The 15576-nt window shown below is 37.3% G+C and overlaps 2 protein-coding genes across 3 annotated transcripts; both read left to right on the forward strand.

Annotated features, from left to right (window-relative positions):
* The first annotated feature begins 170 nt into the window (after positions 1–170).
* Positions 171–7411, forward strand: aldh16a1 (aldehyde dehydrogenase 16 family, member A1). 2 transcript variants are annotated; one of them, XM_052546999.1, is made up of 16 exons: positions 171–543; positions 1399–1498; positions 1602–1728; positions 1811–1968; positions 2093–2170; positions 3049–3395; positions 3786–3944; positions 4060–4216; positions 4762–4837; positions 4939–5044; positions 5219–5349; positions 5786–5953; positions 6074–6278; positions 6381–6566; positions 6749–6874; positions 7070–7411. In XM_052546999.1, the coding sequence occupies exons 1-16, from the start codon at positions 457–459 to the stop codon at positions 7244–7246; spliced, it is 2388 nt and encodes a 795-aa protein (XP_052402959.1). In that variant the 5' UTR covers positions 171–456; the 3' UTR covers positions 7247–7411. The 2 variants fall into 2 exon arrangements, with proteins under 2 accessions (XP_052402959.1, XP_052402965.1); XM_052547005.1 differs by having other exon boundaries at positions 1605–1728.
* Positions 7412–9758: 2347 nt separating this feature from the next.
* LOC127949623 (ferritin, middle subunit-like) lies at positions 9759–11154 on the forward strand. Its single transcript, XM_052547061.1, has 4 exons — positions 9759–10022; positions 10232–10378; positions 10525–10650; positions 10755–11154. Exons 1-4 carry the CDS (start codon positions 9921–9923, stop codon positions 10911–10913), a joined length of 534 nt encoding a protein of 177 aa, XP_052403021.1. The 5' UTR covers positions 9759–9920; the 3' UTR covers positions 10914–11154.
* The last annotated feature ends 4422 nt before the right edge of the window (positions 11155–15576 follow it).

Below are 15576 nucleotides of genomic sequence, written 5' to 3' on the forward strand. Positions count from 1 at the left end.
AATCTATATGTAATCTCTCTCTCTCTCTCTCTCTCTCTCTCTCTCTCTCTCTCTCTCTCTCTCTCGGGTGTCCCATGCAGGCTTTCCATCAAATCGGAAAAAAGAGGTTCGCTCATTTTCGCTTTTTTAGCGGCTTGTTATTATGTACCACTTTGCACGATTATCTTGCGCGATCTGGCAACACAATACAAACCAGGAAGAAATTCTAGTGTGGACGTGAGAGCTCACGTTGAGTGCTCTTTTGAACTGTTTAATGTTTACTTAGCTATTTTCTTACGATCGAGAAATCGTTAGGTTCTGCTTGTTTATTAGTTAGTTATTACTGGACAGCTTTGCACATTTGATCGCTGTAATTAAGTGATTGAATCACTGCACACTCGGTATTATTATTTTATATTTAATTGGCATATTTTTCAGAAGTCAGTAACAATTATTATTACGATAGGTTAAATTGTTATGGCAGGTACTTCAACAAAGACTGTGCACGACATCTTTCAAAATATGGAGTATGGATCATCCAGCACGAGCACAGCAACTGCACAGGTAACGGTTAAGCGCTGGTCGTCGGGTAAATTTACTTTGTATATTGAATGCATTTTAATACATTGAATCATCCGTTTGTTACTTATGTATCATTTAAAACGTCATAGCATGCTGCCACCTTTTCACCCAATTTGTAAATGGTTTACATGTGGCCGTACATTAGGATTCAGACAGCTCACGAGAAAAGCATGTGACAAGATGCTGGTGGTCCTCTTGCTGCAAATTTGCATTAAAAAACAATGGATGTCTCAAACGATTGCAGATTCACTCTTTACACATGCTCAACATGTACCAAGTCCATATGACGTTTCTCGGGTGAAACACAAAATAACATTTTAGGCAATTGCGAAGTCACAGCTTTAGTCTCCAACTTTGGGAATCTTTTTGCCATGCAATTAAAGTGAACGCTGACTGAGCTTGTCAATGTTTATATGACACTTTATAAAAAGCCAAAGAGAAGTCATACAGGTTGGAACAACATTAGTATGAGTACATTTAATTTTCTAGTAAACTATACTTTTAAGTGCTGTTAGCAGAGTTCAGTATAGTTAACTGTTTACTGTGCATTTAGTGAGAGCCATGTGTTCTATGAATGATCCACTGCAACCTTCACCCTGTTTTCACAAAGTCACTCTATTGGTTCTCTCAGAGAGGTGGAACAACCCAACTACAGATTGTTTACTCAAATCAAACATGCTTGCTGTTTGAATTATCAGAGAAATTAGAATTTCCAGCATAACTTGAACTTAATTTTAAAGTGTAATGTCGTCATTGCTGTCCAGTTTGCGTGAGATATTCATTCCACTTAAACACAAACTCTCAGGATGATGTCCATGTTGTGTGACGTTCTCTCAGGCATGGCTGGAGAAACACTCTCGCATTTTCGGCTTCTTCATTGATGGGAAATTTCTCAGCCCTGCAGATAGACAGACCCATGATGTGACTGATTCCAACGGTAAGCAATATTTTATCTTTTCCTTAAGTTCATATCTGTTATATGATCGGTCATGTAATGATAGGATAACATCTCCGTCCCTGCTCCTCCTGTGTTTGTACAGCAGCGGTGGTCTGCAGCACTGTTTGTGCTAAAGATGAGGATGTTGCGTCTGCTGCCTCATCTGCAGCTGGAGCTCTCAAAACCTGGAGTGAACTGAGCTGTTACCAAAGAGCCAAAGTGTTACTCAAGTACTAGAGCTTAACTTAAAACAATGAACCTGTCACAGTAATAGTCATGTTACATCAGTATGAATGTATGTCTGTGCCCCAGGTTGGCGAGTGTCCTGCAGAGACACAGTCAGTGTGTGTCGGAGCTGTGTGAGCTCTCTCAGTCTTCTGTCTCTCCTGCTATGCTCATTAGACTGACCCAGTACTATGCCAGCTGGGCTCAGCTACGAGACACGCTCATGCCTGAGTGGATCCCACAAGGTATGCCAGCGTCTGTTTGTGTACTAGTCTGAGAGAAAGAACTTGTTGAAGACAGTGAGAAAATATGTTGTATAAGTAGGAGGTATGGTTGTAAGTCTCTTGTCATGTTTTGTCTCTTCACTAGGCGTTGTGGCAGTGGTTGTTTCAGATGACTGTTCCGTCTATTTTCTTCTGCTTAAGGTTTTGCCAGCTCTAGCTATGGGTGAGTCTTTCTCTTAAAACATGATATGCATATGCATAATATATGATACTTTCTTTTCTGAGTTTCATATACTCTCCAGACATTCAGGGGATAAATGAAGTGACATAAAAAGAAGAAACAGAATAAATAAAAAAAATAAGATTACATGTTTGTTTATTTTTTAAATATCAAGGCTTTTGTTAACTAGTGTTGACAGTAATAAATCTGTTGCGCTTTCAAAAAAAATATGTTGTTGCAGATGCAGCACTAATAGCACATTAATTTAATGTTTCACATTTAAAGATAATACTGAAAGTTATAAATTAATTAAAAAAGATAATAATTTTGTACTTGACCTTTGTATTGACAGTGTTTTAAAAATTTCCTTATGAAATTTTGTTTGTTTAGGGCAGGGTATTTTTAAACCTTTTTCATTGGTTTACCTTTAATATTATTATTAACAGTAGTACTTTTTATTAATAAAATATTATTAATTTAGTATATTTTGCATTGTAATTTTAGTTAGTTTGATTAATTTTGTTTTTGTCATTTGATTGGATTTGTTTTTAAAGTACAGAACATCTGTATAGTTTTTATTTTTATTTTTTTTAATGCTTTAATGCATTAAGTTAAACTAACTTAAGCTGAAATAAAATTACTATATTTCATTTTATTTTAGTTCATTTTTATTTTATTTTAAATAATATATTTTTTTCATATAAATGTATTTAAAGCTACTTAACTATAATTATAACCCTGCTTTAACAAATAGTGTATATATAATTTATTTAAACTCATTAGAAGTTACTAATAAATGTAAAAAAAAATAGTAATCCTTTCTATATTAGATGTGAGGGTGCTAAACCATTATTTATTTACATGTCTATTTTGTTTTCTAGGCAATACTGTTATTGTGGTGCCTGGCAAGACTACTACTCTTCCTGCCCTTCTGTTGGCTCAGCTGTTTCTGGAGGCTGGGATCCCTGCTGGAGTGCTGAATGTGATCACAGGCAGTGAAGCATCACTGGGTGCCAAAGTGGCTCAAAATCCACAAGTCAACTACCTGACCTACAGTGGAAGACAAGAGACTGGAGAAGCCCTGGCTAAAGCAGTGGCTGGTTGGGGAGTCCCAATGTCTTTCTCTCTCTCATTCAGCTCTGTGTGCCCTTTTATCATCTTTGATTCGGCAGACCTGGACAGTGCCGTGGATGGAGTGATAGAGCTGGCCTTCAAGAAGAAAAGAGATGTATGAAGAAAAAAAATAGTTATTTTAAATCTTAATGATATTTAATAATACTGCTGTTGTACTGTATTTTGATTTTTTAAAAATGCAGCTTTGGAAAGCATAAAAAATTATTATCGAGAATATATATATAAAAAGGTCCTTACTATTACAAAGAAAATAGGAAAATAAATTGTGGTATCTCTGTATGTATTTAATATTTAGGTATCTAATAATTCATATATACTACTTGTTATTTATTTTAGTGCTTATTTTCAAAAAGAAAACCAGTTGGCAGCAATTCTGCAGTACCGCTGTAGTCTGCTGGGGGTGCTCATTGATTAAACTACTTGACAACTATAGAACAAATATAATAATAATCTTTTTGCCTGCTTCTGTCTTTCTCTTGTCCAGTTCCAGTGGGTGCTCTGTGTGCAGGAATCAGTTTTGGACAGTGTTGTGGCCAGGCTGAAGTTGAGAATGACTGGGATGAAATGTGTTCCTCTTGCTACCGAGGCTGACAGGAGTCTTATAGATACTGCGGTTCAGGAGGCCCAGCAGCAGGGGGCGACAGTGTGTGGACATTTCAGTTTAGATGTCCCCAAATATTTTACGATGGATTTCTTTGAAGCTTTTAACGGACGAATGCTTTCATCTTTTTGTTTTCTTGTTGTTTCATATCTTGTAGCTGATGCAGTCATGTCCACCTGTTTCTACTGGTGCTCTCTACCCCCCTACTGTACTGTGTGGACTGGCTCCTTCCTGCCAGTCTGTGATTTCACCTCCTCCAGGCCCTGTGCTGCCTCTCATATCCTTCAGGAGCTCTGCTGAGGGAGTTACACTCGGTGAGGCTGAAAAAAATAAGAACTGATCAATAAGACTTTATCACTTAAAGCCTGGGATACTCTACATGAGTTTTGCCCTGATTTTCTGTTGATTTTCAGTCTGGAGACATTGACGATAGCTGCTGAAAGTCAGAGCCAGTCTGAGGATTTGAGTTGACAGATTTAATAGAAAATCGTGCAGGGTTTGGTAGTGTTTAGCTTCAGATTATGATCCCATCCAGTCGGAGGAAATCAGATATGTTTGATATTTTTTTTGCAATTTTGGAACACATTGTTTTTATTTGTCACTCGTCTCCTCGCAATAATGTGCGTGTTTCTGCCTGAGTCTGTTTTGATCTGAACAACTGCAGCTTTAAAAGTTCGGTAGTATATAGTCCTCAGTTGTGTAGTGTATGATGGACAGTTTTCCTTTGTCACTATTTACAAACTCGGTGAGTGTATGATGCCCAGTATTTTAAAAATCTGTTCAGATTTTTAAAGTCATTGAGTCAATTCCAGCCTTCAAATGAAAAGTTGAAGATTTTGTGATCTATGCTTTTGTATAGGAAACCACAGTCCTTATGGTCAGACGGCCTCCATCTGGACTGAAGATTTGACTCTGGCTTTGGAGTCTGCAAAGAGGTTCGTCCATGCTTGATCAAGTTCTTCGAGCCACCATCAGTTGTTTTGATTTCATTTTGATCTTGATCTCTTACTTTTAATCTCTTTTTCTGTCTTCATAGTCTGTGTGTAGGTTCAGTGTGGGTGAACTGTCATTCTGTAATGGATCCTGCATTGCCTCTGTGTGGACGGAGGGAGAGCGGGAACTGCACTGATGGAGGCAGAGAGGTATATTGTGGTCACGTGTTTAGTTTCGTGTACTGAGAATGGGATTCAGTGTTGTCTACACCATTGTTTCTGTTCCTTTGGATGTATGTACTGTATTTCTGATTGGTTGTATGGTCTTGTTTGGTGGTCAGTTCTGAATGTCTGACTCATTCAGTGCTTTTTCTTGCTCTAAAGGGTCTGTATCAGTTCCTTCGGCCGTCGCTTTCACCCTCCTTCCCTCGCTCCAGTCCCAGCTCTATCAACTATGCTGATTTTGGCTCTGCAGCTTCCAAATTCATGATACCTGAAGGATTTGATCCTTCCAGGTGGGTGTGTTGTGGATCATAGTTTATTGTGAACTGCAAAGTGCATGAGTGCACGTTTCCTCTCTCTTGGAAAATGAATTGTGATGTTGCTGGAAAACATTTTTGAGCTGCTTCCTGTATTATAGTTTACGATACTTCACTACTTCCTTGCTCTTCACTTACTACCTCATTGCATCATAGAAATCAAATCACAAAATAATGTAAAATGCACCCTAACTTCAAAATTGATATCGATTTTCTTTTTTTCCTCTTTTTTTCTGTACCGATGGGTTGTGTAACATCAATTGTATCATTTAATAGTATTACTGTATTTTTAGTACTTACCCTTTAGTACTTAAAATGTGTCTAAATGACCACAACTGCTGTCTGCTAAACTCAGAACTCCTCTTGTCGTCTTCTATGAACAATTTCTCTCTTTTTTTTATCTCTCTCACAGTGTCCCTCGATTTTACTCCCATTTTGTGGGTGGTCAGTTGCGTAAAGCTGACTCGGGCTGCAGCAGGTCAGTGTTGGCCCCTGGGGGCGCTGTACTGGCTCACTGCCCAGACGGAGGCAGGAAGGATGTCCGGAACGCAGTAGAGGCCGCCATTAAGGTCCAGCCAGGGTAGGAGCGTATGAGGAAGTTATCATGAGGATTAAACATATGGACGAAAACAAATTTGGATCAACATTTTTTTGACAAAATAGTGACAGAACTACTGTGACGCTCCTTGTTTTGTAACAGGTGGATGAAGAAAAGCCCCGCTGCACGCTCTCAGTCACTTTATTCACTTGCTGACAGTCTAGATAAGAGGAGGCGGGACTTGGCTGTATCAATCCAGACTCAAACCGGCATCTCATTAGAAGAGGCAGAGAAAGAAGTGGAGCTTAGCGTCTCCAGACTGTCTGATTGGGCTGCACGCTGTGATAAAGAGCAGGGTGGAACTCCAGTAAGAACCTACAATATTTATTTATTAGTATTGGAATGTTTGCATGATTAACCCAAGATTTAATTTGCCTGCTTTTGTAATTATGTGTCCATCTCATTAAAGTTCCTGCCCCAGTCTGGTTCCGCCCTGTTAACTCCTGAAGCTTTAGGGGCCCTGGGAGTGATTCTCCCCAACACCAAACCGCTGCTCTCTCTGGTGTCCTTGCTGGGGGCAGCTCTTGCCATGGGTAATGCTGTTATCATGGTGCCAAGTGAGAAATGCCCTCTTCCAGCTCTTGAATTTATCCAGGTTTGTTACTTTTCAAATAAATGCATTTCTATATATGTGTATGTTTAAAGTGGTAGCAGTAGACACTTCACACTCACACTGTAATCATTAGACTGCCTCCATAAACGTTCAGATTTTATAATTAATCTTCACATTGCAATTCTTTGTTTGTAATGTATTCGACTTCTGTTTTTTGCTCAAAGGTCCTGCAGGCCTCTGATATCCCCGGAGGTCTGGTCAGTATAATAACAGGGGGCAGGGATCAGCTGACCCAGGCACTTGCCAACCACAGTGTGATTCAAAGCATTTGGTATTGGGGAAGTAAAGAGGTGAGGAAATTTCTTAAATTGGAAGAAGATGAATAGGCTTTGAGATTTAGGAAATGGAAACACTATGTACCTTGGCGGGGTGTACATTTAGATTCTGTTCTATATAACTGTATTAAGCATACAGGCCCATTTTTAGCAAGGAAAATGTTCTCTCAGCACTGATCTTATTGTATGAATGGAACTTATTTTCGTCAGGGCTGTCAGTTTCTTCAATACTCCTGTGTCAGTCCCCTTAAATGTCTGTGGCTAAACTGTGAAGAGGAGGAGGAGAGGGAAGCGGGACAAAACTGGACCAGCTCAAATCCCTCTCTTCAAGAAGAGCTTTGGAGGAAGGCGGTGGTCTGGAAAAGTATTTGGATCCCTACTGCATAATGCATAAAGTGTTCCACATGCCATTTGGACAACAGATAACGACCGGACACGTTAGGAGGACTTCCAACATTTGTTTCAAAGTCATGTGAAATAAGGAAGATTACTTTTATTATTGTTCCCCATGATAGGCGGTTGCATCTGACAAATAAAGAACTGCTATAACAAGTCTAACTTGTTTATTGCAATATAGTAATCAGGTTTTATTACAAATGTAAAAATGTGTAAACATTATTATACATTACCTGTTGTCATATAGACATATGTGTTATGTTTGTTTAGAGTGCTTAAATGAAAACTGATCAAAAAGATATGCAATTATCAGAAAACTGGCCCAAAATTAGTGGTACTCTGTTCCACTTAACCAAAAAAAAAAAAAACAACAACAGTGGCAACCCATCCTTGATAGCACACATACATCATGGAGACATATGTTTGATCTGTGTTTACATCTGCCAAATGAATTTAAGAGCGTTTTCTCCAACACATTTCTAAGTCAATTCCTATCAGAATCCTATCTAATAAGTTTATCAGCTTTTTAACCAGCGTACCTGTGCTGTCTGGGAAGACTTGTGGTGCATCCCAAATCGCGTACTAATGCACTATTCTGTCAAGTTTTTTTTAGTAATAATGCAAGTAGTGTTAAATTTTTTTATTATTAATTTATTAAAATTATTATTAATTCAAACAATTATTATTAATCAATTAATTTAGTAACAAATATATCTTAGTATAGAATATCTTTACAGTTTTATAATTCATTATCATCTTATTGAAAAATGCCAATTCATTCTCAGGAATATAGTCATCTAAATCCCTCTAAATTTAATACCCCGCACCTTTACATGTATATCTAGTTTTTTCACTGGAGCACCACCTGAGTCTTCTCCCATTACTACCAGTGATCTCCCTGCGCACATATCAATAGCATCACTTGGCTGTAGGTTGCCAAGTTGAGGGGAGAAATGGGTTGAAATGTGTAGCCTATACGTCGATCCTGTGAGAAAGATGCGTTTCATACAAGATCAGACAACTGGAAAACCTTGTAATTTGTTGTTTTCATATAATGAGGTTTGGCCCATTCAAATCACGGGAGTTTTACCGAAGCGAATGTAGCAAACATATAAAATACGCCCAGTGCGATTTTTTTATAGAAAGATATAAAATACGGGGAAAAAACTATATTTAAATGGGATGATAGCGGGGTAGAATTGTAAATGATCCATGGAAAACGGGACGGTTGACGTATGGTCATGCATAAGGAAGTGACGTGGCGAAAATCTGCTGAGTCACAGTGACACAGCACAACGCCACGTCTTGTGAGTGTACAGCACGTCCTGATTTTGCCAAGTCCGATGTGTTCCTAGGTCAACATATTTTGTTGACCCTGGAGCAACATTTTACTCCAAAAATATATTCTTAACCATATCCCTACACCTAAACCTAACCTTAACCTTGAGTAATCCCTAAAATCAGAGGAAATGATAGATGAATGACACTAATGTACAAGCACCAAACACTGATTTTAAGCATAAACTTCACAAAATCTATAAACTGGTTCTTCAAATCTGATTGGTTAATCACAATGTTGTTCCAGGGTCAACAACGATGTTGTCCCAGGAACATGTCTCACTTGGTAAAATCAGGTTAGGCTGAGTGTACATGTTTTATCGCTGACTAAGGTGAGGTTTCATGTGCAAATTATGACACCAAATTGCTTAGTCACTGTCACCTGATGGATAACTTTTGCATCTGAAGGCAGTTACTATAGCTAATAATGTAAATAATAATATATAATATAGCTTTAAGATGAGCCCATGATATTTACCATAGTATAACATACACATCACAGCAAATTCAACGTTATGATGCTTTGAGATCAGCAATATGTTTTTGAAAATTAATTATTTAAGCCTTATTAAACTATTTCATTACACTATGTCAACACACTTGGCTCATTTGACCCCTGCAAACAAAGTCAATTGTGCCAATTAAGGAAGGCAAAGGGTAATTTCATAATTTCTGTAAATGTTTGCTGTGAAAATACAGTACAATGAGGCAAAAGTGTTAAAAGCAAACAACACGCTGAATTATACAACAACAAAAAACATCCCTATGTTCTAATTTATGTAGCCTACTTTGCTCAGATAACGAGAATCTTAGAATAAGATGTAGCTACTGTTCTATATTTTTCTTTCTTTTTTATATTTAATTGCCTTACACCCTTGTAATTTAAATATGATATATGTATGTTTAGATACAAAACAATGTCGAATTAACTGTTGTTAAAGTTTCGATTTTGTCTACATATTACGCAAATAAAACCTATGGTGTCAAATAATTGTTTTTGTTGGATTCAGCTTGCTATTAATTATGAAAAAGGGGGAATGTATCTCCTTTGTCTTCTGACTCTCAGTTGACTGTTTACCACTTCCTCATTCATCTCATTCTCTGATTGGCTGGTTTCGGTGTTTCTGACGCGTCATGTTGTGAGCGTATATAAGCTGAACGCGCACGTCTTCCACCTCAAAGCTTCATTAAAGTCAGGAGAGGTTCTTGCTTCAACAGTGATTGAACGGAACTTCGATCTCGTTGGAATTTCCCTTCGAAAACCTCTCATTTCATATTTATTTTTTTACACACATTTTGTTAATAAAGCCACAAAAAATCCGCCGAAATGGATTCTCAGGTTCGCCAAAACTACGACCGCGACTGCGAGGCTTTGATCAACAAGATGATCAACTTGGAGCTTTACGCTGGATACACCTACACCTCCATGGTAAGTATCTAGTTTTCTAAAGTCCATATGCTAAACTATGTCTTTTGGTGGGTTTTTTCTTGTTTGCGACAGCGTATGCAAATCAAACTTGTAGCGTTACTTCTAGAGTTTATTCTCGGGTTATTTTCACGACGCCACTAATCCGCGGTGAACGAGCGCGTCTCGTTTAGTGTTTTCAGTCTTTTCCTAATCGATTTTGCTACTTGCAGGCTCACTATTTCAAACGGGATGACGTCGCCCTTCCTGGGTTTGCCAAGTTCTTCAAGAAGAACAGCGAGGAGGAGCGCGAGCACGCGGAGAAGTTCATGGAGCTCCAGAACCAGAGGGGAGGACGCATCGTGCTTCAGGACGTCAAGGTGACTGCACTTGAAATGTGCTCTTTCTATGTTGAACGATTTGATGTGCAAAACTGGCTCTGGGTCTGTGTACATGTAAGGACCTGTTGAATTGAAGGGGAGAAAACGTCACGTGCTCACTGGCCTGTTTTTCTCTTTCTTTACAGAAACCTGAGCGCGATGAGTGGGACAATGGACTGACTGCTATGCAGTGTGCTCTTCAGTTGGAGAAGAAGGTCAACCAGGCTCTGCTGGACCTGCATAAGGTCACTTCTGAGAAGGGAGACCCTCATGTGAGTTATGAAGTCCATGTTTTAATCTACATTTAATGCCTCCGTTCCATCCTAACTTATTGAATCAAGTGTCCTTGCATAATTTCTGATCTCTTGTCCAACAGCTGTGTGACTTCCTGGAGACTCACTATTTGAATGAGCAGGTTGAGGCCATTAAGAAGATTGGTGACCACATCACCAACCTTACCAAGATGGATGCTGGCAACAACAGGATGGCAGAGTACCTGTTTGACCAGCACACCCTGGGTGGAGACAGCAGCTAAATGCAGCCCTCTGATCATTTTTGCATGTTGCGGAGCGTCATGCTATACTCCGCTTAATGTTCTCACACAGCTATGATTTTGAGAGGCTGAAAGGTTCATCTGTAGAGGCAACATTTTATAAGATGCTTGCTAATTTAATCCATCTTGTCTTTTTGTCATCAAGCTGATGCTTATGTGTTTAATGTACACTAATTGGTTTTAACCAAGTGAATTTGGTGAATAAACATTCTTTTTGGCTGGATTGACTGGTCCCTTTGTTTTCTTCAAATGGGTGTATTAGAGGTTCATAAATCCGAATGTGACGTTTGAGCCAGCAGTTGATTTATTCAGTCTGGCCTGCAAAAGGTAAATTATGAAAGTGTGGCTTATCTTTCCTGGATTTACTGATGCCAAATGCTGCATATTGATCGACCTTATAACTCCTAACCATTTATCATAAGAGTGTATATGCAGAAAATAAAATTCTCTGCTTATTCTGAATTATATAGATCTACACATGACTGATTGCCAAGTGTGCAGTGATTTATTACTGTTTTTAACTGTCCTTGTTGACTGAAAACCATGAACTGTAAATCAGCCTCATCTAGCCTATCTGATCTTTTGAATACATACCTGTATAATTTCCAACTGTTAAGTCTGTTTGAAGAGCAGTTATTGAATGCATTATATAAACCTGGGTGCAGCTCCAACATTTATGATGTATTAAATGGATGCGTTTTAATGTTTATTGCTTTAGTATGAAGTGATGTAGTTAATTCAGTATTAGGCTACCAACATAACTCAACTCTTTCCGAGAGAGACACTGAACATAGAAAGACATAACTCGACAAGGACAGTGCTTTTGCTGCTATCATTAAAGGCATTCGGATCTGCACTGAAAACCAGATGAACTCCCTCGGCTGGCCTCACTAACACTTCTTCCAACAGTAACCTCAGTTTCCCTCAGGATTTCGGCTACACAGCACTGACCAGACTCAACCCTGATGAGCTTCAGTCAGTGGGCAGCTGACAGCTGTTGCTAAAACTAGCTTACAATTATGGTAGTTCTTAAATGTACACATTTAAAACTATGTTATAAAATCAATACATAATATCATATAGATTGTTGGCCTTCAGTTACTCATCTCAGCGGTGCCGTCATCTTTTCCTGAGTGAACAAAACCTGGAGTGGAATTCTGTGTCTATAAGAAGTCAAACAGCTGAAATTTCTCACTAGAATAATATCATGTTGAAGAGCCATAGTGTTTTATACAGCACTCATAAGTTCATAAATACTTCATTAAAATGGGAAGACCTTTAAAGTTCATACAATAATACTAGGACTTAAATAACATTTCACACAAAGCACTCTGAGAACTAAAAATCAATTTTCCAGATTCAGTTTTTATTATAATTATAATTATTATTTTATATTGTAGGTGTGGTCACTGTGGTGCTCTGTTTTGTTTTTTGACTGGAGGAATGGATTGGTTAGTGTGCAACACTAACTCGTTCCTGTTAAACTGGCTGTGGTTTTGTGTTCCTCTATACTTGTTGTGTTTAGTGCCAAAAATGCTTCAGTACCAGTTTTATGACGCTCTCACAGAATGACAATTACCTTTGACTGGTTCTGCAGCATCTACATCTTGATGCCTTTCCTTCCAACTGGGTTATTATGAAATGAATAGCTCACCCAAAATGCATTCACACACTTACAGTACCCTCATGTCATACAAACTTGTCTGATTTGTTTTTATTGTTTGTGAGTAAATAATGACAGAATTTTCATTTTTAGGTGAACTGTCTCTTTAAGACAAAACTGCATTTTTTTTACACTGAATTTGTTCTGTTTTTGTAAAGCATTTCAGTATTCTTTATTCCAATGTTTAAAATAGTTACAATCTTTAGTGTTTGTTGGTGATATGTTTATGACGTTTTTTTTTTCTTTTGGTGTTACTAAACAAAAACAAGTTTATGGCAGGTGTAAAAGTGAGGCTACACACATGGATTCTGGACAGCTGTTACAATAACTACCATACAGTACATGTTCCATAATATGACATAAATGAGAAATTGCTGAGTCACAGCAACACAACTCAGATGAATGTCTTTGTCACCCTAATGATTTTTTCTTTATTTCAAATGTAGTTACCAGGTGGAACAAACACTGTGATGACATCACTGTTACATGATATTGCAGAACTGTCTCATTATATTTGCCAAATCACTGTTGCTGTACTATGCAGGGTCACATGCATCCTTGAAATCCTGATCATTTGAAATAAAATAAAAAATGCTTATATATATATAATCTTTTACAGGAATCATCAGTCCAGACTTGATAAAGCACTGTTTAGATTAACCATATATATTTTCATGGTATACCATGAAAGCTGAGTTTGTAAAGTCTTATAAGTTTGTAACTGCTGCCGACTGCATGTGACATGAAAAGTGATTATCATCATAAGATTAGGTACATCAGTCAATCAATCTATCAATCTATCTATCATTCAGTCATTTATTCATTCAATCAATCTTTTTTTAGTTATGATAACTTACAATTACAATTTTCAACCAACATATTACAGAGTTAAAGTTAAATTAAGTTAAACTTAATTTGCAGCATAAACACAACATATTAAGTTGATTACTCAAAAAAAAAAAAAAATTGAGTTGTTGGCCTGAACTAGTTAATCACATATATTTCAGATATTTCAGTTTAAATCAATATTTATTGCAGCACATGCTAAATATAAGTTATTTAGCATGTAAATTTAATGAACAAATTTAGATATGAATGTTACTGGCATTAGCACAGTCATAGAGTCGATGTGTTTACCTTCAGGTATAATCATCCACAACTTAACAATGAGCACAACCGTATACACTACTTTTCATCATTTTACACAAAATAGGAACTCTTAGAAATTACTACAAATTAATTAATAACAAATTAGTGTAGATAAAATGGGTCACCAATTAATCACAGTCTTTCTCTTCAAAGAATTTGTTTACTTTTAAAATCCCTCACGGAGACCATCAAAATATAATTTATGATTCATTATGTAAGTTTTAGATATGACTAAATAAATTGTTACACATCCAAGTCCCACAATTCTGAATAAAAGTACAAGTCAATCCAGTCCAAAATGTTTATTCCTCAAATACACCAGGTTAAGACCAATTAGTGTACATTCAACAGGAAAGCAATGACTTGGCTATAACAAGATTGCATCAACCTTTACTTGTTACACCTTTCAGTTGTTTCAAACGTACAATTCTGTATATGAGCTGTGTCGTGAAAACATAATGTGCTCTTTGAAACCTGATTTAAAAGGATTTGATGACGCCATACAGGGTTTGCGTGTCAAACAGATACTCTTCCATCCTGTTGTTTATTTTTTTATTATTATTATTTTTTTGTCTATATTGTAGGTGCAGTGCTCTTTTTTTCTCTTTTGACTGGAGGAATGGATTGGTTAGTGTGAAACACTAACTCGTTCCTGTTAAACTGGCTGTGGTTTTGTGTTCCTCTATACTTGTTGTGTTTAGTGCCATAAATGCTTCAGTCCCAGTTTTATGACGCTCTCACAGAATGACAATTACCTTTGACTGGTTCTGCAGCATCTACATTCTTGATGCCCTTCCTTCCAACTGGGTTATTATGAAATGAATAGTTCACCCAAAAATGCAGTCACACATTTACAGTACCCTCATGTCATACAAACTTGTCTGACTTGTTTTTATTGTTTAGGGCAGTCACGGCCTAATGGTTAGAGAGTCAGGTTTGTAATCCAAAAGTCATGTGTTTGAGTGTCTGTAAGGAACAGAATGCCCAGCTGCTCCCCTGGTTCTGCAATATTGGCTTGCCCACTGCTCTGTGTGTTTGTGTGTGTGTGTGTATATACAGGAATCATCCGTCCAGACTTATGATAAAGCGCTGTACAGATTAACCATACCATGAAAGCTGAGTTTGTAAAGTCTTATAAGTTTGTAACTGCTGCCGACTGCATATTATGTGACATGAAAATTGAGTATCATCTTAAGAAGATTAAGTACTGATATCACACATACTGTGCAAATATATTTCACCTCAATATTAAGTATAGCCTATTCAATGCACAGTTTTTATCTGTTTGTTTTCTAAAAATTGACTCAAACTCTTATATTAGCTAATTTATGTAACCTTTCCCCCAAAAAGATTATTTTAATGATAGTTAAAGCAAATTAATTATTAGCTAGCAGATTAATTGTTCAATATTTACTTTTTTTATATTTTTGATTGCTCCAGCATCCCCATGACCCTAGAACTAGTGATATTTTGTTATTATCATATGTATTTATTTCACATATGATCTTGATAGAATAATGTAGCTAATTTGGTTAATTTTAGATTAGATAATAAATTGCTTAAAATGTCCTTTTTTATTATTATTATTTGGAGTAGCCTTCATGTACCACCAGTTCAGGGTTTATACCACATCAGAAGATGTGGAGCTGAACCCGCGTGTCCTTATTCCGTTTGCCAATAATTGTGAGAAGTAGAAGGGAAAAAAAAAATCTGATTCATGAACATTGATCTTGTCATTGTTATCTTACAGAATGACACAGCAGTGTCTCATCGCTGAATTATTCAGCTCGTTCTTTGATTGGCTGGTTTCAGTTCCATTCAGCATTAAGCGCT

The sequence above is a fragment of the Carassius gibelio genome, chromosome A3 (genome assembly GCF_023724105.1).
Source record: "Carassius gibelio isolate Cgi1373 ecotype wild population from Czech Republic chromosome A3, carGib1.2-hapl.c, whole genome shotgun sequence".
Taxonomy (NCBI): Eukaryota; Metazoa; Chordata; class Actinopteri; order Cypriniformes; family Cyprinidae; genus Carassius; species Carassius gibelio.

What these genes read in the sequence shown, in the direction of transcription:
- LOC127949623 (XM_052547061.1), top strand. Translation starts at nt 9,921, where the DNA reads ATGGATTCTCAGGTTCGCCAAAACTACGACCGCGACTGCGAGGCTTTG. An exon ending in GATACACCTACACCTCCATG is followed by an intron (nt 10,023 to 10,231) that starts GTAAGTATCTAG and finishes TGCTACTTGCAG; the next exon opens with GCTCACTATTTCAAACGGGA. An exon ending in CTGAGAAGGGAGACCCTCAT is followed by an intron (nt 10,651 to 10,754) that starts GTGAGTTATGAA and finishes CTTGTCCAACAG; the next exon opens with CTGTGTGACTTCCTGGAGAC.
- aldh16a1 (XM_052546999.1), top strand. Translation starts at nt 457, where the DNA reads ATGGCAGGTACTTCAACAAAGACTGTGCACGACATCTTTCAAAATATG. An exon ending in GCCTGAGTGGATCCCACAAG is followed by an intron (nt 1,969 to 2,092) that starts GTATGCCAGCGT and finishes TCTCTTCACTAG; the next exon opens with GCGTTGTGGCAGTGGTTGTT. An exon ending in GCTTTGGAGTCTGCAAAGAG is followed by an intron (nt 4,838 to 4,938) that starts GTTCGTCCATGC and finishes CTGTCTTCATAG; the next exon opens with TCTGTGTGTAGGTTCAGTGT.